A 20,663-nucleotide genomic window follows, 5' to 3' on the forward strand; every position below is an offset into this window, starting at 1 on the left:
CCCTCCTGTGGAACTGAAGGACAAGGTTCATTTGCAAGGCATCTCTGAAAACTTGCAACTACGTTCTGCAAACAGCTCCCTGGCCTGCTCATGTCCGGCCGCCAATACCTAGGCAAAGACTGAGAGAAAAACCATCCCCTCTGTGAGAGGACTCCCCTGTGAGGACACCTAAGGCACTGAACAAGGAGAAGGAGCAGTGGTCAACAGGCTGGCATAGTGGCAGGTAACCTTCCATATAGCCCAGGGTCTGCCCGGGCTCCAGGGGAGAACATGCCAGAAAGACAACTCCTGTGACTTCATCACAGATAGACCACAAGTCAAGTCTGTGCCACCACATCCCCTACTCCGAACCATGGCGCAAACCCTTGCACGGTCAGACTTGACCGCCCTGCCTGGTGGTCACTGTCCTCAGGGCCACCCCCAGCAGCAGGCTGGGTACACAAGGAGACGGAGTGACATTGCAACCTCCACACCGCAGAGGGACCCACAGAGGGGAGGCGCCTCGTGGCTACTGCCCCTGGCTAGGAGAGCCGTAGAGAGCAGATCACAAGGAAGACACGCAGCTGAGACGACCGTGAGGACGCGGTGACAAGGGAGGTCATGGGCTGGAGCCTGGCTGGAGCGGGCTCACCTGGAGAAGCCTGCGGTGCCAGGTCCAGGAGCCTGTCTGACACAGCACACCATCCCCTCAGGGACAACGCCACAGCCGTGAGGAGCCAAGCTGGAGCGGGGCCCGCAGGCGCTCCCCCATGCACCCCACCTCCGAGCTGGCCGGGAGGGGCCGCGGCACCCCCACAGGCCTCACCCATCTCCTTGAACTCCTCGTTGGTCAGCTCCAGCCAGGCAGCATCCGTGTCGTTGAGGTCGTACCGGCACACACTGTCGGCCAGCGTCCGGATGTCAGCGTAGCCCAGCACCGGGGGCTCAGAACCCGAGGAGACGATGTACTTCTTGGGCCTAATGAACATGAGGGGCGTCTCTTCAGACACAACCCTGATTAACAGAACACAAGGCGTTCAGCTGGAGCTTCCCCTCCACCCTCAGCACCCGCAGGCCAGGTCCTCCTCAGGTTCACACACAACCAGGCCTGAAACCCAAGTGTCAACAGAGACCCCTCCCTAGATAACAAGCTTCATTAAAGGCCTCAAAACTGAAACAGACACAAATAAAAGCATGGCAGAAGCTCCTCAGAGATGCCGAGTGACGGCTCCAGAGGAGCTGGCAAGTGGAAGGAGAGCAGGCCACGGACGGACACGGACCTGCGGCAGAGCAGCTGCCTAGCAGAGCACGGAGATGCCAGGACAATCAGCGCTGCCCAGGGAGGTGAGCAAGGGGCCACCTCAACTCTGGGTGTCAACAGGCCCTACGACAGGGAGCAAGGGCTTCTCAGTAGGTCTGGACAAAGTATCCGACATCTAGAAATGGCAGTGACCACACAAATTCTCCTGCAGCATCATCTACGACAGGCCCGGGAAGCGTCCAGGCTGCACTCCTCGGCGCTCTAGGCAACCAGAGAGGCGGCGGCCACAGGGATGCCACACCTCACCCTCCCCAGGCTGCCCTGGGGCTCCTCCCTTCCCATGATGGCTGTCCTCCTAGGCTGGCCATACCACAGTGCTCCAACCAGCTTCCCTTGTGCCTCATGTAGGAAGGAGGACTGGGCGGGGCAGGGGAGCTACCTGGCCACGGGCTGCGGGATGGTCCCCGGGCTCACAGGCACCTGGACTCCTTTCTCCCACTCCTGTCTCCATGGGTCTGCTAGCACGTAGTACTCGTCTGGGTTGAGCTGGTAGGAGTCATGCAGCTTCATGGCGGTGATCAGGTCTGTCCTAAACACCTAGAGGGAGGGGAAAGGGGACATGGACGTTGCCTCTCGTGCACAGCAGCTTGCAGCTGCCATGTGCCCACACAGAACACGTCCTTCCATGGGGCGCACTCTTCCCTCACCCCGGCTGGACAGCCACCCCTGCTCCCTGTGCACGGGCAGTGCCTACCCAACATCAACAAACAATGAAGGAATCTCAGAGAAACTTCTAGCTTCCACAAGGACATTACCTGTTACTCCACAGTGCTGAGTCCATGTTAGAAAAAGAACCTCGTCTACACGGACAGTCCTCACCAGCAAGCGCTGCCCCTGGGCAGTGGGATTGATGGCTAGACGTCCGGGAGGAGGAGACCCGCTTCGCCAGTGCCTGCACGGAGGTGCGGGCCTGGAGGTCTGGAGACGGCAGCTAGACCTCTGAAATGCCACCCCAAAAGGACTGGGGAAAGCAATCGTGCATGCATACTCGTGTCGCAGCTCTCCTAGCGCAGTCTTCGCTGCCGCAGAAGTAGCTGTTTTAGGGGACACATCCTTACCTGGCCAAGGTAACAGACCCCAAGACCCACAGCGTCCCACTCCAAGCCCTCCTCACCAAGGAAGGTGAGCAGGCGCGCAGCACCTCCCAGCCCTGCTGCAGGCTCTGGGGGCATCTGTGTCACAAGGACAACCTGAGCTGCTGGCTGGAACTGACGGCTGGTTGTCACCCCCACTTTGTCCTCAGCCACTCATGTCCTGAGCTACCCAAGGAGGCCCTGACACAGCTATCAGCACCAGCCCACAATTCTGTTTGGCATCTAAAGGCGTCCCTCTGCACATGCAGGCCACAATGCTCCCAGGACAAGAGTGCTTTCCTTACGCTGCTCAGCAGCCCACACCACGTGTCTGCCAACACGTCCGCACGTGGTAATCCACACCGCGTGCCCTCACTGGTGATCCCCTACCACATGCCTGCCAACACAGCCTCACTGGTGATCACTTTCGTACACTCTGTGTGAGTAAAGACCCTTCCTTCCCTGGCTGTCATCTTCAGCAGCATCCATCTGGAATCAGCTTGTTATCCTCACTCCCAGTTCCATCAAGAAGCCAGGGCCTGGCTGTAACCTTCCACAAAACCACACCGACTGATAAGCCCTGGACCCAGCTCAGCCCAGCCTCCCCTCCCCAAAGGGCCCCTTGGGCCTACATACAACAAAATCCACAGAAATGGACTCCAACAAAGAAAGAAAACCAAACCAGGAAATCAAGAGGAGCACATGCACTGTCCCGACAGACTGGGTTTGGGGGAGGGGAGGGGTGACGGCGGGCCTCTGACCACCTCCACCACACAGGCATCTCAAGTAGACCAGGCTCCTGTCTTGGCAGAGTTCAAAGAGGCATGGTACACATATCATGGACTCAACTCCAGAGAAATGCACTCAGGCCCCCAGGGACCCCACTTCTCAGGAGCCCCCACTCTGCAAGGTGCACACACTGGAAGGGTTCCAATCACATCCCTAAGCCACAGCAGTATGGCATGATCATCAGAAATAACCAAGTATGAGCATCAGAAAGGCACTTCGGGCACAGGAATTAAAAGGAGCAGCACAGATGTCCGGCACCATAGAAACGGCGAAGCAGGCCTGGGATAAGCAAGAGGGTCACGGACCACCTCTCCTCCAACCCCAGTCTCAGGGCGAAGGCTTCCTAAGGCAGTCTCTGTGCCCTAAGCACACACACAACTTGCTCAGGGGCTTGCTTCAGTCAGCTTAATGCTGTGCCGGGCACAGCTGGCCTGACACCCCTGCCCCGGCTGGGGCCTGAGGAAGGCCCTCCTACGCACTGCTGTCACAGGCTAGGGCAGGGTCTCACCAGAGTCAGCCTAGAGGGAGCTTGTTCCCAGGCTGCTCACCGAGAAACCATGGTGAACCAAACCACTTTGAATTGAGTGTTTGGAGCCCAGTAAAAATGCAGAGAAAATGACATCGAAGCAGAGGGCCCCCCTAATCAATGAAGGCCAGCTGAGAAGTGAATTAAAAACAAGTTCGGATAGCAAGATAAATAACAAAATGTTGGCTGCAAGAAAAACATAAGAAACAAATTGAGAAAAAGCAGGGAAAGCATTAAGCTTAAACTCCAAACTAACTCCCAGAACTGCACTGGCTTATTACTAAACAGGCTGCAAACTCAAGGCTAAACTAACTTAAGGCTGGCAGCAAGTGGCCAGCAGCTGGACCCCGCTCATCTTCTGGCCAGGGGGAAGGTGTTGGGAGCCAATGAAGATGGACTGTGAAAGAGGAAAGGATGCAATTAACACGAATAGTTGTGAGAAACCATGCTTGAGTCCGTAAGTATGACCATTTACCCTGACAAGACCCTGAGGTACGCCGAGTTCCCACCCTGCAGATATGGAGACATCAACAGCAGGCCCAACTTGTGGGCAGCAGGCACTTGTGTGCACATGTATGATGTACACACACGTGACACACAGGACATAAACGCACATGACACGTAGACACATACACGACATGCAGATGGATGTAACACGTGACACACACAGGACACATACATGACAGGCATGCATGCATGGCATGTGCACGTATGGCATGCAATTACTAAGTACCTCTGAAGGCTTGCGATCCTCGTGTTTGGAGCAGGAGCTTCTCCTATGCTGGGATCGAGAATTCTGGGACCAGGTAGTCGACAGGCCTATGGAAACAAATGTCAAAATGGGATCCATTGAAATCTGGGAGGGTCGCTGGATTGTGAGTTTCCATACCCCAAGTACACCAGTGTAGGCGCTCTCCAGGCTAGGGCAGGGGGATGGGGTGAGGCCCTCCCAGAATTAACCAAGTCCCAAAAGAGCCAAGCAATATGTCCCCACAGAAACCAACTGCTGCTCAACAGAGCCCAGAGCGCAACAGGCAGAGCACAGGTAAGCTGCAGGACACTAAGCCTCCAGCCTCATGGGGACTACCAGGCTTCCCTCTAGAGAGCAAGAGCGGGGTGTCTCCCTCCCTGTGGGCACCAGCCCTGCGTGAGCCCCGTTACGCTGGCCATCTCATCAGAAGAACCCGATTTCCTACCAGCAGTCCCATGGTATTCGTCAAGTTTTTTCTTTTTTTTTTGCCAGTCTTGGGTCTTGAACTCAGGGCCTGAGCACTGTCCCTGGCTTCTTTTTGCTCAAGGCTAGCACTCTGCCACTGAGCCACAGCGCCACCTCTGGCCATTTTCTATATATGTGGTGCTGGGGAATTGAACCCAGGGCTTTATGTATTCGAGGCAAGCGCTCTACCACTAGGCCATATCCCCAGCTTGTCAAGCATTTTTTTAAAGGTTCTTTCTAACTGCAAGAGGGCCAAGTGATGTGGCTAGGAGGTACAGCACTTCCCCACACACTCAGGGTGATACGTCCTGTCACCAGGACCACAAATAGTAAGACTGCAAATGAACAGCTCATTCTCACCCCAACCAAAAGAAATACTCTGATTGTACAGAGCCAGACAGACTTGCATTACTGGGAAAGGCAAAAGCCAAACGAGGGGCACAGAGGGCTCCCACCATCAATGCTGGCCACAGGCCCAGGGGTCACAAGTGAGTAGCAGAGGAGCTCTCAGCATCAGGGGCTCAGCCCCACAGGTCACAAGGGGGGGGCCACAAGCATTAATGCAAAGGCATCACAAGGCTGACAGCAGAAAAGGAAGGAGAATGTCAGGGGAGGAGAAAGAAAACCAGAGCAGAAAAGGGTGGCATCCTCCTCTTTTATGGGGCTCAAGACAGAATGCAAAACCCCCAGCACACCAGGCAAGCACTCTTACCAGTGAGCTACATATCATAGCCCAAAACTTCCACTTGAAATGACCATGAAAAGGGTAATAAAAAAAGAACAAAATTATCAACTTAAAAAGCATCACCCCACTGCCCTACTTTAGAAATCAACATGGGGAAGAGATGTGTCCTAACTTCTGAGTCAAAGCAGAAACAACCACTGTGTCCACCCAAAGCCTCTTCTAGATCCATCCAGCCCCAGCCCCAAGTGGCCCCCAAGCCTCCCAGGGTGCTGCCACAGCACCCTGAACACTCCTCACAAAACACTCACAAAGCAAAGAGAGCCTCTCAGACTGACAGCCGGAAAGTCATGACCATCTGGGCTGCATTTGCTTTCAAAACAGACATCCAGGGGCTGGGAGTATGGCCTAGTGGCAAGAGTGCTTGCCTTGTATATATGAAGCCCTGGGTTTGATTCCCCAGCACCACATATACAGAAAACGGCCAGAAGTGGCACTGCAGCTCAAGTGGCAGAGTGCTAGCCTTGAGCAAAAAGAAACCAGGGACAGTGCTCAGGCCCTGGCAAAGAGAGAAAGAGAGAGAGAGAGAGAGAGAGAGAGAGAGAGAGACTTATCTGCCTCCCATCAGCCCTAATGTTCAACCACAACAACAAAAAAGACATCCAAAGTCACTGCAAGTAATAGTACTGGCCAAGGGAGACTGTTCAGGATTGTTTTCCTGTCCTCACCTGGTGCTGACAGTACAGAGGAGGAAAATAAATAAACATTCACCCTATAAAAATCACTTGCAGAAAGGGAAAAGATGCTACATGTAAATTATCAGTGACATAAGGAATGTTATTAACAGCTCAGCAAGCAAAAATCCAGAAACAACCTAAAAAGCCATCACTAGATCACAAAGGAATAAGCACATTGTGGTATACCATTCACTGAAACCCTACACTGCAAGAAAAAAAGGGGTAGTTCTTAATGCATGCAACATAGATGAGAAGTGAAATATAGTTGAGTGAATGAAAGCAGACAGACAAAAAAATAGTGTACCATTCCATGTGTGCAAAGTTCTGAGACAGCACAGCAGCCCCAGTGACTGCACACTTTCTCCAGATGAAGGGACAAGTGCCTTCATTCCAATGACACCAACGGATGCCCATAGCTGCCATGCACCAACTATCCCTCAGTAAAGCTACAGAAAGCCTACTGCCACGGAGACAGGCATCACTGTAAAAGGAAAGAAGACTCGGTCTCACAATTCATCAGCAGTTTATACAAAACCTAGACTTGGCTGCAAAGCCAGGGAGAAACGGGAAAAAGGCAGGGATCTGAGGTAGCTGCCCGGCCTCCTTGGTCAGCAGCAGGGCTTGATGGGGAGCTACCTTCCTCCTAACTTATACCCACCCTGCTGTAGTAGGAATGATCAGCATAAACCACAGAATGTAGGATATGGTGTGGCCAGTTGTTGTTCATTCTTTGCAAAAGTAAAAGAACCCATGTTCCGGGCTGGGGATATGGCCTCGTGGCAAGAGTGCTTCCCTCGTATACATGAGGCCCTGCGTTCGATTCCCCAGCACCACATATACAGAAAATGGCCAGAAGTGGCGCTGTGGCTCAAGTGGCAGAGTGCTAGCCTTGAGCAAAAAGAAGCCAGGGACAGTGCTCAGGCCCTGAGTCCAAGCCCAGGACTGGCCAAAAAAAAAAAAAAAAAAAAAGAACCCATGTTCCTCTGGGTCTTTGAGAGGCACCACATTTAGAAACAATCAATAAAGGTGCCATTTACATTTAGCTATCTTACCCAAGCCAAATAAATCCTCATTCCAGGGTAGAAAAGTGCCAAACAACAGACTCTGTCAAGTGTAAGTATTATTTAGTCTATTTTAATAGAAAGAAGATGTAATCAGAGCTATTTGGCCTCAAACAACCAGTAATACTTCTTTCCTAACAAAAGGAGGTAACACGTGTATTAATCAGACTCTGCAGACAACATGACTCTTTAGATTTGAGAAATAATGAAAACAGCTAGCAGACCCATTCCATATTTGCAAAAGCCCCAAAGGACAGAGGACCCTTGGCTGGAAGTAGGAAATTAAAGGCTTGCTTCCATGGGCCACAACTTGGTGCGGTATGTAACTTGAGCCTGGCTGGGCCCCCCAGTCCCAAGAGGCCAGCAATTACAGGTGCTGCTATAAACACCCAGAGTTATTAGTCCATCCACATACATGGACCAGCCTCTAAGACACCTGGAGAGGGATGGCACCAGGCACACAAACTGCCCCCCCACTCCAAAATACACTAGGCCAGAAGATAAAGCAAAGCACTCATAATGGGAACCACTGGGAAGCCAGGGAAGCATGGCCACCCCCGTTACTGGTGCTGCTGGCCACCCCTCCAGACGTCCACAGCTGCCTGCCTTCCACTTGGACTTGCTGTGCACTCAGCTGGGACCAGCTGCCAAAGTTCTGTCAGAACTACAGGCCAGAGAGGTCAGTGCACAGGGCATGGCAAGCCATCCCAGGTAGAAGGGAAAGGCATCCCTACGCCCTGGGTACACACTGTGCACCTAAGAGGTGGGTGTCAGAAGCTAGACACCGGAGGGGTGGGTGGGAAGGCACGCTCCATGCATGGCCTGCAATGCCTGGCATTCCTAGAGATCTTAGTGAAAACTACTTGTTTACTACCAGAATCACCAGCTCACTGAGCCGGGGCAGGCAGTGGCCAGAAAGCACATCCTAGGCCTGTACTGAGCAACTGCATGACAAGTCCTGTGCCCCACTTCCACCTCCAGCCACGACCAAAACATAACTGGGCTTTAGCCCTTACCCAGGATAAACCTCCAGCATACTGGATATGTTTACCTGAACCCCAAACCCAGTCTTCAGAGAGACCTGGCCTAGCCCAGAAAAATTACTTCCAGTGGTCATACCTTTGAGATTTGACTTAAGACATTCTTTTTCTCCTTCCTTCAAGCCAGAGTTCTGGGTGGAAAACAAGGAGGTTTGTTTATTTTGAATTTGGGTGTGAAGCCCTTAGCTGGCCTCAAACTCAGGACCCTCCTACTTAGCCTCCTGAGTGCTGGTATTACAGGTGTGAGCCGCCACCCAAGACTAGAAATGAATTTCTAAATGAAGCATTTGGTCTTCCAGGGCTGTGTGAAACCTTAATGCCTAAGCATGTGACCATGCTTGGAGGTAGGTCCTCAAGGTGATTGAGTTAAAATCAGCTGCTAGGGTGGGCTGCAGCCCGAGATGAAGGAACTGCCATGAGGGTGCGGTGCAGAATGGGAAATCACCACACACACACACACACACACACACACACACACACACACACGCACGCACACACGCTTTGGCTGAGGGGGAGGAGAACATACACAACGTCCAGGACACAGGCTTTACAGGACCCCAAAGCTGCTGGCACTCTAGCCTTGGAGCTCCACCTCCAGAACTGTGAGATTCAACCTCTGTCCTCTCTCAGAGAACTCAACCGTTCTGTGGCCCTTGTCTGACAACCTGACCACGCTGATGCCTGACAGGCTCCTCACCCTGAGGAAAGGCGCCTCTTGGCGGCTAAGAGGGGCTGGACTGTCCAAGCTGGCATCACCAGCTACCTATGGCTGAAAGCTTAGATTCATTAAAAATCAAGTGAAACTTTAGAATTCAGTTTCACACTTGTACTAGACTAGAACACACCCATTTTATGAAATGCTGTCCAGAAAAAGAAAGGCTCCAAGTCTGAGAGAACATTCCAGAAGAATCTGCTCTAACTCCAGTCTCCCTAGGAGGAAATGAGGCAGGGCAGTGATGAGAGCAAACAGAGTGAGCACACACCCATCAAATGATGAAAAACAAAAATGGATGTATACGTGTGTATGTATGTCTATGTATATACATGTATACAGGTATGTGTGTGCATGTGTGTATCTGTGTGTACACGTGCATGTGTGTACACACATGCATATGTATGCACATATGTGAGTGTGCATAAGTACTGTATATATGTGTATAAGTATATACATCCCCACACAGGGCTCTTAATCTTTTACTGGATATTATTACTATGTTGTGATCACTCATGAAGCCGTCTCTAGGTTAATTCTAAACCTAAAACATAAGACTTTTTCTAAGCATTACTTCAGGACTAGGCTATGCACTTTAGCAAACAGCAAGCATTTAACTGATGGCAGTGACTGCTATCCCAGGTGGAGAACAACCCCACAGCCCGCCCCTCTGCCTGTGGCTTCGAGTGTCCAATACAGTGAACACTGGAGGAAACAAGAGCTGAGACCTGTGTCCAGGTCAGAAGCAGCCCCTGGGTGGGGTCAGAGACTCCCTTTGGGGGCCTACTCCCTCCCTCACCTGGCTCCCTCTACTCTAACAGTGGTGGCTCCCTGTCTTCCTCAGGCCTTCTCTGATCAACTTGCCCGCACACACCCTACCTTCCGCACCTTCCCCAAGTGCCAGCCAGAACTCCTCCTGGCCCTTCCTCAGTTCCTGTGGCTGTCAGGATAGCCACACAGCACAAAAACCTTACTAACCTGCAGCTTTTAATGTGCTTATAACTGAAGAGATGAAAACACCTCAAACTAAAAACCTTCACCTCCTCGTCAAGTTGTCTCCTTTCCTCTTGAGTTTGTGTATGTGTATTTGCACAACACGTCAAGAGACAGCTCTGAGTCGGCCCTGGTGACTCCACTCACAGCTGCTCCTCCATGGCGGAGCTGAGGTTCCTGAGGAGCAGAGCCAGCCCAGCTCCCTCCCACCTCACAGGGGCCCACTCTCAGCACTGTGCTGGGCACAAAACTTCCTTCTGCTGTCAGAGAGAAGCTTTTCCCTAAGTAATCCAAGGGCCGCAATTCACGTGACGGCCACCAACCCCGTGTGACATCCACTGACACCGCATGATGTCCACTGACACCACATGACATCCACCAACGAACACCATATGATGTCCACCAACCCCGCGTGACGTCCACCAACACCACGTGACGTCCGACAGCGCATGACATCCAGACACCGCATGACATCCAACACCCTATGACGTCCACCAACCCCACGTCACGTCCACCAACACCACGTGACGTCCACCAACAGCGTATGACATCCACCAACACCGTGTGACATCCACAGACAATGCGTGGCATTTGGTGACACCACATGGCATCCGCCAACATTATACATGTGGCGTCCACCAACATTGTACATGTGGCACCCACCAACACCGCGTGATGTCCACAGACAATGTGTAACATCCACCAATACCAACGTGGTGTCCAACACCATGTGTCATCCACAGACAATGTGTGGCATTCATCAACACCACGTGGTGTGTACCAACACTACGTGGCATTCACTGACAAAAACCAACTCACTCCAGCTACACGAGGTGGCCGGACTGCCGGGGCGCAGACTGTACTGGCATCAAACACACTCGGTATCAGCAGCAATCAATCCTCCATCTCTCCTTGGAGCCAGCTGAACCTATTAAGCACCTTTCACAAGAGCATCTGTGAAGTACCAGGTCCCATGGTAGGGAAAGCAGACACCAGGGTGACCCTGGGGATGGATAACAAGCAGGAAGCATGGGGACACCTGGCAGGGGAGAGCTGCGTACACACCTGCAACTTCACACTGATATGCAAAGGGCCGCAGCCCTGAAAGCATGACATGAATAAGTCACGGTTTTACACTGACTCGAACCCTGGTGGGCTGAGAACAGCAAAGCAAGACTCACTGCCATTGTCATCGGAATCCTCACTGCTGCTGGGAAGGCGACCTCGTTTCATGATCTCCCAGGGTGCAGCAGGCAGCCTGCAAAGCAAGGAGACACGTCATCAAGTCACGTCCAGTGCCAGCCAGGACCCACAGCCAACCAAAGCAAACAAGGGCCTGAGGGAGCACTTGAGTGGAAAACAGTAAAAAGACCATTTGTTACCATCACTAGCAGACCAGGTTGAAAAAGGCGGGAGGGATGAGGGCTTTGGAAGTAGGCTTCCTAAGTGTGCCTTTTCCTCCCCTCCCTCCCAAAACATTGTGGCTACAATCAGTCACGGGGAGCGCAGAGATTACCTGTCCCTGGGACAGCTTCTTCACACAGTCAGACCACTTCCTCACAGTCAGACCATTCCCTCACAATCAGGCTCTCTCACTCAGACTGCCCCCTCAGTCAGACCGCGGTGGTCATGGTGAGCTTCTTAGGCAACTCATTCTCAATAATCACAAAGGCCACACACCCTGGAGCGGGGTCACAGAAATGACACGTCTCTGTCCTGGCCACCTCCAGCCCCTCAGTGTTCACAGCTGCACCAGAAGGGCCCAGGGACCTGGCATAAACCCTGATTCAGACCCCTCTCTTACTCTAGGAATGAGGACCAACCAGTTAAGCCATAATTCTCCAAGGTTGCAGTATGTGCATGGAAGTCCTACTTCCATGCCCAATGCATGCTCTCATCTCACCCCAGCTCTTTTCAGGACGGGGACAACAACCGACCACACAGAAAGCAGGTCTTACAAGCATGGGCCCCGCTGGCCAGGGCTGGGCCTGGCCACCTCGGCAAAACAGAAGTGGCAGCTGGGGCGGGTGGACCAGAGGGCTGCGACGCCCAGCTGGCCAGGGGCCGTTTTCTGCAGGGTCCTCACCTCACTGCCAGATCAATATACCCTGGAGGGAGGACAGCTGTCTGCCATGACCAAAAGTACTGGAGCCCCTCACCTACCTACCCACCTGGCCAAAGTCCCTGAAGGAAACTGCACCATGCGGTGTGGAGCTCTGAGTGAGGGGCAACACATGCGGGTGCTGGGGGGACAGGGAGGGGAGGTCACAATATGTGATGTGGGTGCTCCCGGTGAGGGTCACAACAGGCGTGACTCGGGGGCTTCCAGTGGGGTCACAACACGTGATGCAAGCACTTGCAGTGAGGAGCAAAAACCCTCTGTGCCAGGACATGACCCAGAGCTGAACATGGATATGTGTCCAGGAATTCAAGGCCTTCCCCTAACCTGTCGTAAATCAAGGCATAAATTGCCCATTTCATCTCATCCATCAATGCATCCTTTCCAGTCACCTTTCCAAAGTCAGGGTCTCGAGATGACCAAACAGCAGTAGGTAAGCTCACCAGTCAGCAGCCTCTCGGGATCTCCACTCCCCTCCCCTCCCGGTCCACGGCCTCTCAGGATCTCCCCTCCCCTCCCCTCCCCGTCCACGGCCTCTCAGGATCTCCCCTCCCCTCCCCTCCCGGTCCACGGCCTCCCAGGATCTCCACTCCCCTCCCCTCCCCGTCCACGGCCTCTCAGGATCTCCCCTCCCCTCCCCTCCCCTCCCTGTCCACAGCCTCTCAGGATCTCCATTCCCCTCCCCGTCCACAGCCTCTCAGGATCTCCATTCCCCTCCCCGTCCACGGCCTCTCAGGATCTCCCCTCCCCTCCCCTCCCCGTCCACGGCCTCTCAGGATCTCCCCTCCCCTCCCCTCCCCGTCCACAGCCTCTCAGGATCTCCACTCCCTTCCCCTCCCCATCCACGGCCTCCCAGGATCTCCCCTCCCCTCCCCGTCCACGGCCTCTCAGGATCTCCCCTCCCCTCCCCATCCACGGCCTCTCAGAATCTCCATTCCCCTCCCCTCCCCATCCACGGCCTCTCAGGATCTCCCCTCCCCTCCCCTCCCCGTCCACGGCCTCTCAGGATCTCCCCTCCCCTCCCCTCCCGGTCCACGGCCTCCCAGGATCTCCCCTCCCCTCCCCTCCCTGTCCACGGCCTCTCAGGATCTCCACTCCCCTCCCCTCCCGGTCCACGGCCTCCCAGGATCTCCACTCCCCTCCCCTCCCCGTCCACGGCCTCTCAGGATCTCCACTCCCCTCCCCTCCCCGTCCACGGCCTCTCAGGATCTCCCCTCCCCTCCCTGTCCACGGCCTCTCAGGATCTCCACTCCCCTCCCCTCCCCATCCACGGCCTCTCAGGATCTCCCCTCCCCTCCCCTCCCCGTCCACGGCCTCTCAGGATCTCCACTCCCCTCCCCTCCCTGTCCACGGCCTCTCAGGATCTCCACTCCCCTCCCCTCCCGGTCCACAGCCTCTCAGGATCTCCCCTCCCCTCCCCTCCCTGTCCACGGCCTCTCAGGATCTCCACTCCCCTCCCCTCCCTGTCCACGGCCTCTCAGGATCTCCCCTCCCCTCCCCTCCCCATCCACGGCCTCTCAGGATCTCCAGTCCCCTCCCCTCCCCTCCCCATCCACAGCCTCTCAGGATCTCCAGTCCCCTCCCTGTCCACGGCCTCTCAGGATCTCCACTCCCCTCCCCTCCCCGTCCACAGCCTCTCAGGATCTCCAGTCCCCTCCCTGTCCACGGCCTCTCAGGATCTCCATTCCCGTCCACGGCCTTTCAGGAGTTCCACTGCTTTCATCTGTCTGTGCACACCAGTCACCAGAGAACCCTTGCTCCTGCAAGGCCTCAAGCACAATAAACAAAGTCTGAATGCCAATCCTTCCAAGTACTTAGGCCCAGGACCCCCAAGTACACCATTTTATATGTTCTTCCAAGAAACTCAACAATAAAAATGCTGGTGAGGTTTTGGTTGCCAACTGACTTCAAAACCCATTAGAAGTAAATGAACCTCATTGAGGTCCTTTACCTGGTCTCTATGAGCAGGGACACAATGCCACAATCTACCCTCCCACCCACCACCCTAACACTCAACCACCTGACCCTTCCTGCAAAAACTTCTGTGGCCAACAATATACCTAGAAACACTTGAAGCAGTCTTCCCCACCCCGTGTGCCAAGATCACCAACTGCTGTGTCTCCTCCAGCTTAGAGAAGTCACCCCGGCTACACTAGGTGCCAAGAAAAAAACCACACGTTGCACAACAGCCTTTGCACCCCAGAACTCTATGTATAAAAGCTTTAAACAAGCAGAAGATAATACCTAAAGAAAAATTCTCCAAGTGTGTCCCAGCAGAGCAAAAGCCAGGCAAGTTTTCCACCTCACAAGGAGATGATGCAAAAGCCATACAAGAGTCAGCTCACCTCACAAGGAGGTGTGACAGTCAGGTGAGAGCCACACTTACCTCCAAGGTGTGGCGGCTACACCTGCAACACCTTCAACAATTAGGGAGAGTCAAACACTGTTTCACGACACGTAAAAAGCACATGAAATTCACATTTCGGTGTTGATAAAGTTTTACTACACACAGGCCCGTTACTCATCTTCTCTCATGAACACAACTATCCTAACTGCAGAGTGTGCTGCCTTCACGGGAAAAGCTTTCCAGCCTCCAGAACCTCAGCGGATGGCAGTGCTGTCTGCAAACCCTAAGGAAATACAGCACACACTCAGGCAGAAAGTTAGGGAGACCCCATCTCAACAAAAGAGATCCACAAAGAGGGGCTGTGTATGGTGGAATGTGTGCGTCACCCTAGCCACATGGGAGACAAAGGGAGGAAGAGCACAGTCCAAGCCTGGGTCTGGCGCATGTGTGCGCTCGGGACTCATCCCCGCCACCACCATGCTGTCCTCAATCACCACACTCTTGACTCTGCCCACACACTCACATGTACACGTGCTCCCACACGCGCACACATCGACTCACACTCACGGGCATACACTTGCTCACACGTGCACACTCACACACACACAGATGCTTGCTCTTGGCAATGGGTGAGGTATAGTGGAAGCGCACAGGTTCGGCAGGCCAGAGACCGGTTTCCATCCACAGCAATACCAAGAATCCATCTTTGAGCATTTGTTGTGCATCAGACATCACTCATTTGGTCTCCAGGAGAACACCAAGACCTGTGCTTTGAGGTAGGCCGCGCGAGCCCAGGGCTGGAAATGACGGCCCCACATCCTTCCACCGCAGCACCACAAGCACTACTGCACTTCCCACAGAGACACGGCAGGCAACTACTTAAAAACCAGAAGCCAGAAAGCACTGCCTCCCCACCTGCGAGGTGTCAGAGAATGACAGGACGCTTGCAATGAATCAACACTGACATTATACTCTGCAAAGATAAAAATAATAACACATTACCCAAATCTATACTTCTTTTTCCTGGTTATCAAACTTGGGGCCTTCCACATGCTAAGTAAGCACTACACAATAATGCACCACCAACCCTAAATTTTACATACAGGAACAGAGTGCAACAATCTTGAAAATGGGTAAAAAGAGAACACTGAAACGTTCAAGAAAAGCTACTGTGTCTTGGGAATTAAAACACTTTTGGTGTTACTATAGACTTCTAGTGCTTTCTAAGGAAAATTAATTCCAAGCAAACTCATTCTTTAATGTTAAAAAAAAAGTGTGAGGAGGACTATTTCTCTTATGGAGTACAGTGCCAGTTAGATTTTTTAAGGTAAACATTAGTGAAGGAGAGGGGAAAGAAGTATAAAACTGATAACAGCTCCCACTGGCTTATCAACCAAGACAAACCTGCCCTGCCAATTCAAATAAAAGGCAAGAAGTGTTCTATAACCTCCTGCAAAACTGGACTTATTTACAATGCAAAATGACAACGCACCAACTGGAATGGGAATGGGAAGAAGGGAGGGGGGAGGGAGGAGGGAGGGAGGGAAAGGGGAGGGGAGGGGAGGGGAGGGGAGGGGGAGGGGAGGGGGAGGGGAGGGGAGGGCGGCAAGCAGCCCTGAGACCCACAGACCCCGAGCTGGAATAAGGGATCAGGGTTTGACCGAGGTTTCAAGGAGCACTGAAACCCAGGCACCGACCCCTGTTCCTGATGCAGGAGGCACACCCCCTAGAGGACTTTCCAAACAGACAGCACAAGGAGCAGTGTTTTTAATGCATGCCTATCTTTTTCTCATCTTTCTCGTCAAAGGATGCCCACCTTTCTGAACCCTGTCGACATCACCGGGTTTCCCAAAGGTCTGCCTTCCACGTGGGGAGTTTGGGGAGGTTACCAAGGACTGAAGTCTACTGAAAGAGACCGTCAGCAAACGGGCCCCGGGAGGGCGGTTTGAAAAGCGACTCTGGGCGGAGGTTAAACTTCAGCAGGCTGGTGAGCACAGAGTTGCTCCTTCCCGAGCTGTCGGGGGTGCAGAGTGTGGACGGTCGGTCGGTCTGTCTGTCACACGCGCGCGCACACGCACGCACACGCACGCACACTCAGCCGCGGGTCCGCTCTGGGGGTCAGGAATGCCCCTGGGCGGCATGGCGGCCTCACCCACGGCGTGCCACACCCCCAAGCCCCCGGCCCGGGCCGGCCGGCCGAGCCGCGGGGGGCCGGGGCGCGCGGGGGGCCGGGGCGTGCGGGTGGGTGGGCCCGCGCGGTGACCTCCCGCTCGGCCACGTGCTCAGGTACGAGCCACGCGGGCGGGCGAGGGGCGGCGGCGGAGCGACGCGGGGGTCCCCGGCTTCCCCACACCGGGCCCGCCCTCCCCGAGCAGCTCGTGACCTCGGCGGCCAGCCCGGTTCAAGTTCGGCCGGGGCCCCGGCCCGGCTCCCGCCCCGCCGCGGAGCCCGCGTGGCACCCGCACCCGCGGCTCGGGGCCGGGGCCGCCGCCAGGCCGCGTCCCAACGGCCCGGACGGCGGCGCCAAAGGCCGCGCGGCCCCCGTTTAAATCGCCCGCGTTTTGCCCGCGCGCCGAGGCGCCGGCGCGGGGCGGGGCCGGGCCGGGGTCCCCGAGGGGGCTCCCGGGCCCCGCGGGCCGACCCCGCCGCGCCGCCGCCCTCCGCGCCCCCGGCTCCTCCCGAGGCGGCGCGAGGCGGGAAGCGCGACGGCCCCGCCGCCTCCACGCGTCCGCGCCCCGCGTCCCCGCCGCGGCCGGCGGCTGCCTCCGCGCGACGCCCGCGCCGGGCCGGAGCGCCCGCCCGCCCGCCCGGCCCCCGGGGACGCTTCCGGAACCGGTGTCCCCGGGGCCGCGGCCGCCACGGGCGCGAGCTTTGTGCGGAGCCGCCGGCGCCCTCGCCCCGCCGCGTCCCCGGGGTCCGTTACCTGACGCGGCGCCGCCGGGCCGGGTCCCCGCGGGGGCGCCCCGCACGTGCGCAGGGCCCGCCCGCCCCCGGCCCCGAGCCCGGCCCGCCGCCGCCCCGCCGCCGCGCGCCCGGGAAGTTGCGGCTCCCCGCCGGCGGGGCCGTGCACCTGCCTCCCGCCGCGCTCCGCCGCCGCCCCGCCCCCCCGCCCCCCGCCCCCGGCCCCGGGCCGGGCGGGGCCGCGGCGCCGCTCGGGTTTCTCCGGCGGAGGCTCCGGGCCGGGCGGACCCGGCGCCCGGTCCCCCTCCCGCCGCCGCCCGGGGCCCGCGAGCTCAGCCCGCAGACGCGCGCACGGGCGCCGCACACGTGCGCCGGAGCCCCCGACACCCGCGGCCCCGCCCGGCCGCCGGCCGAGCGCCGCCAAGTTCGCCCCGGGCCGGCACTCGGGGCGCAACTCCGGGCGCCGCCGCCGCCGCCGCGGGGCCCGCGCGGGAAAGGTCCGCGGCCGCGGGTGCGGGCGTGCGCGGGGCCGCGGCCGGTACCTGCGCCCCCCTCGGCCGGCGCGGCGGGGCCACCTGTCCGCGGCCGCCCAACGCCCCGGGTCTCGAGCCGCCAACGCACCGGCCCGGCGCGGCGTTCCAGCGGCCGCGGGCTCGGCCCTCCGCCCGCCCGCCCGCCCGCCCCGCCGGCCCCCGCCGCCACCCCGGGCTCCCGGCCCGCGGCCCCGCGGCCGAGCCCCGAGCGGGACTTACGGGTCCGGAGCCGGCGCTCAGGGTCCGCACACCATGCCGGCCCCGCCAAGTTCCGGCGGGCTCGGCGCTGCCCGGCGCGGCGCCCGCCCGCCCGCGCTACGCCGCCGGCGCCCGGTGCGGTGGCGCCATGTTAGTGACGTACTCCGTTATCTCCCCCCGAGCGGCCGCGGCGGCCGCGCACGCCGGGAGCCCCGGAGCCCCGGCCGCAACAAAACCATCCAATATGGCCGAGCCGCCGCTCGCCCGCCGCCGCCGCCGCCGCCGCCGGAGCCAGCCGCGCGCGCAGCCCCGCGCGCAGCCCCGCGCGCCCCCGCGGCCCGCGCGTACCTGCGGCGTGGGGCCGGGCGGGAGCGGGCGGGCGGGCGGGCGGGGCCGCGCGGGGGCGCGCGGGGGTCCGGCCGGGCGCGCGCAGAGCTCTGGGCAGGCGCGGGACTGGCGACGAAGCCGGGCCCGGGGAACGCATTTCTGGGTCACCGCTGCCACCGGGGAGGGCGGGGCCCCGCGAGCCCAGGCCCCGCCCCGCGCCCAGGCCCCGCCCCGCGCCCAGGCCCCGCCCCGCCCCGCGAGCCCCGCCCCGCCCCGCCCCGGGCTGCGGACCCGAGCAAAGTCCAGACATGGCACCCCCGCTGCCGCCGCCCCTCCTGGTCCTGCTGGGCCACCCTGTCACTCTCCACCCCTGCACCGCCGGCCCGCCGCCTACACCGCCACCCCTGCACCGCAGTCCCTGCCCCAAAACCCCACACCGGCACCCTTGCACCGTCGCCACTCCCCTCTGCACCGTCGCCACTCCCCCTCTGCACCTCCACCACTCCCCTCTGCACCGTCGCCACTCTCCCCTGCACCGTCACCACTCCCCTCTGCACCTCCACCACTCTCCTCTGCACCTCCACCACTCTCCTCTGCACCGTCACCACTCTCCTCTGCACCTCCTCCACTCTCCTCTGCACCTCCACCACTCCCCTCTGCACCTCCACCACTCCCCTCTGCACCTCCACCACTCTCCTCTGCACCTCCACCACTCTCCTCTGCACCTCCTCCACTCTCCTCTGCACCTCCACCACTCTCCTCTGCACCTCCTCCACTCTCCTCTGCACCTCCACCACTCCCCTCTGCACCTCCACCACTCTCCTCTGCACCGTCGCCACTCTCCCCTGCACCGTCACCACTCCCCTCTGCACCTCCACCACTCTCCTCTGCACCTCCACCAATCTCCTCTGCACCGTCACCACTCTCCTCTGCACCTCCTCCACTCTCCTCTGCACCTCCACCACTCTCCTCTGCACCTCCTCCACTCTCCTCTGCACCTCCACCACTCCCCTCTGCACCTCCACCACTCTCCTCTTCACCATCACCACTCTGCATGCACCTCCACCACTCCCCTCTGCACCGTCACCACTCCCCTCTGCACCTCCACCACTCTGCACCGTCACCACTCTCCTCTGCACCGTCACCACTCCCCTCTGTACCGTCACCACTCTCCTCTGCATCGTCACCACTCCCCTCTGCACCGTCACCACTCTCCTCTGCACCGTCGCCACTCTCCTCTGCACCGTCACCACTCTCCTCTGCACCGTCACTCTGCACCGTCCCCTCTCCACTGACCCCTCGGCTGCCCCGTCCCCGTGGCTGCGGCTGGAACTTGTGGCACCGGTGGGTGGAAGGCATGGCAGGGGGTCCCCGCGGGGCCCCGGCCCAGCGCCTGGGGTGGGGGCGGGGATCCCCGCGCAGGACTGCCCACACCCCGTGAGGAGCGAGCGGGGCCCTGCGCAGGACACACCGCACCCCTGCTCCCCGGTGCTTCCTCAGGCCTGCACCTCAGGGACCATGCGGCTTGCTTACACGCCAGCTCCCTGTTAAGGAACTGACATCTCTTTTCCCTCCGCCCCACCTCCACAGCAGCAAGATCCAAGCCGATGGCTCAGAGGATGGCACCACGTGAAGTGACACGCAGACACGGATGGCACCACATGAAGTGACACGCTGACGCGGATGGCACCACGTGAAGTGACACGCAGACGACGCGGATGGCACCAGGTGAAGTGACACGCAGACACGGATGGCACCACATGAAGTGACACGCTGACGCGGATGGCACCACGTGAAGTGACACGCAGACGACGCGGATGGCACCAGGTGAAGTGACACGCAGACGACGCGGATGGCACCAGGTGAAGTGACACGCAGACGCGGATGGCACCACGTGAAGTGACACGCTGACGCGGATGGCACCACGTGAAGTGACACGCAGACGACGCGGATGGCACCAGGTGAAGTGACACGCAGACGACGCGGATGGCACCAGGTGAAGTGACACGCAGACGACGCGGATGGCACCAGGTGAAGTGACACGCAGACGACGCGGATGGCACCAGGTGAAGTGACACGCAGACGACGCGGATGGCACCACGTGAAGTG

At 57.9% G+C, this 20,663-nt stretch overlaps 2 protein-coding genes across 5 annotated transcripts in view; one reads left to right on the forward strand and one right to left on the reverse strand.

Annotated features, from left to right (window-relative positions):
• The window catches only part of Jade1 (jade family PHD finger 1), a 39,378-nt gene extending 20,889 nt beyond the window's left edge, over positions 1–18,489 (reverse strand). For 2 of the 4 annotated variants that reach the window (XM_048333738.1, XM_048333736.1), the window contains exons 1-5: positions 18,249–18,489; positions 11,311–11,387; positions 4,422–4,507; positions 1,680–1,837; positions 806–993 (exon numbers count right to left, since the gene is read on the reverse strand). In XM_048333738.1, the coding sequence (XP_048189695.1) occupies positions 806–993; positions 1,680–1,837; positions 4,422–4,507; positions 11,311–11,362 (484 nt within the window). In that variant the 5' untranslated portion in view covers positions 11,363–11,387; positions 18,249–18,489. Of the gene's footprint in view, positions 1–805; positions 994–1,679; positions 1,838–4,421; positions 4,508–11,310; positions 11,388–17,518; positions 17,553–18,248 lie in introns of those variants that run through there. The other 2 variants (XM_048333739.1, XM_048333737.1) reach the window with 2 other exon arrangements.
• Positions 16,735–18,382, forward strand: LOC125341512 (basic salivary proline-rich protein 4-like). Its single transcript, XM_048333562.1, has 3 exons — positions 16,735–16,840; positions 16,971–17,541; positions 17,767–18,382. The coding sequence occupies exons 1-3, from the start codon at positions 16,735–16,737 to the stop codon at positions 18,380–18,382; spliced, it is 1,293 nt and encodes a 430-aa protein (XP_048189519.1).
• Positions 18,490–20,663: the final 2,174 nt, after the last annotated feature.

The sequence above is a fragment of the Perognathus longimembris genome, chromosome 24, assembly GCF_023159225.1.
Source record: "Perognathus longimembris pacificus isolate PPM17 chromosome 24, ASM2315922v1, whole genome shotgun sequence".
NCBI classification, from domain to species: domain Eukaryota; kingdom Metazoa; phylum Chordata; class Mammalia; order Rodentia; family Heteromyidae; genus Perognathus; species Perognathus longimembris.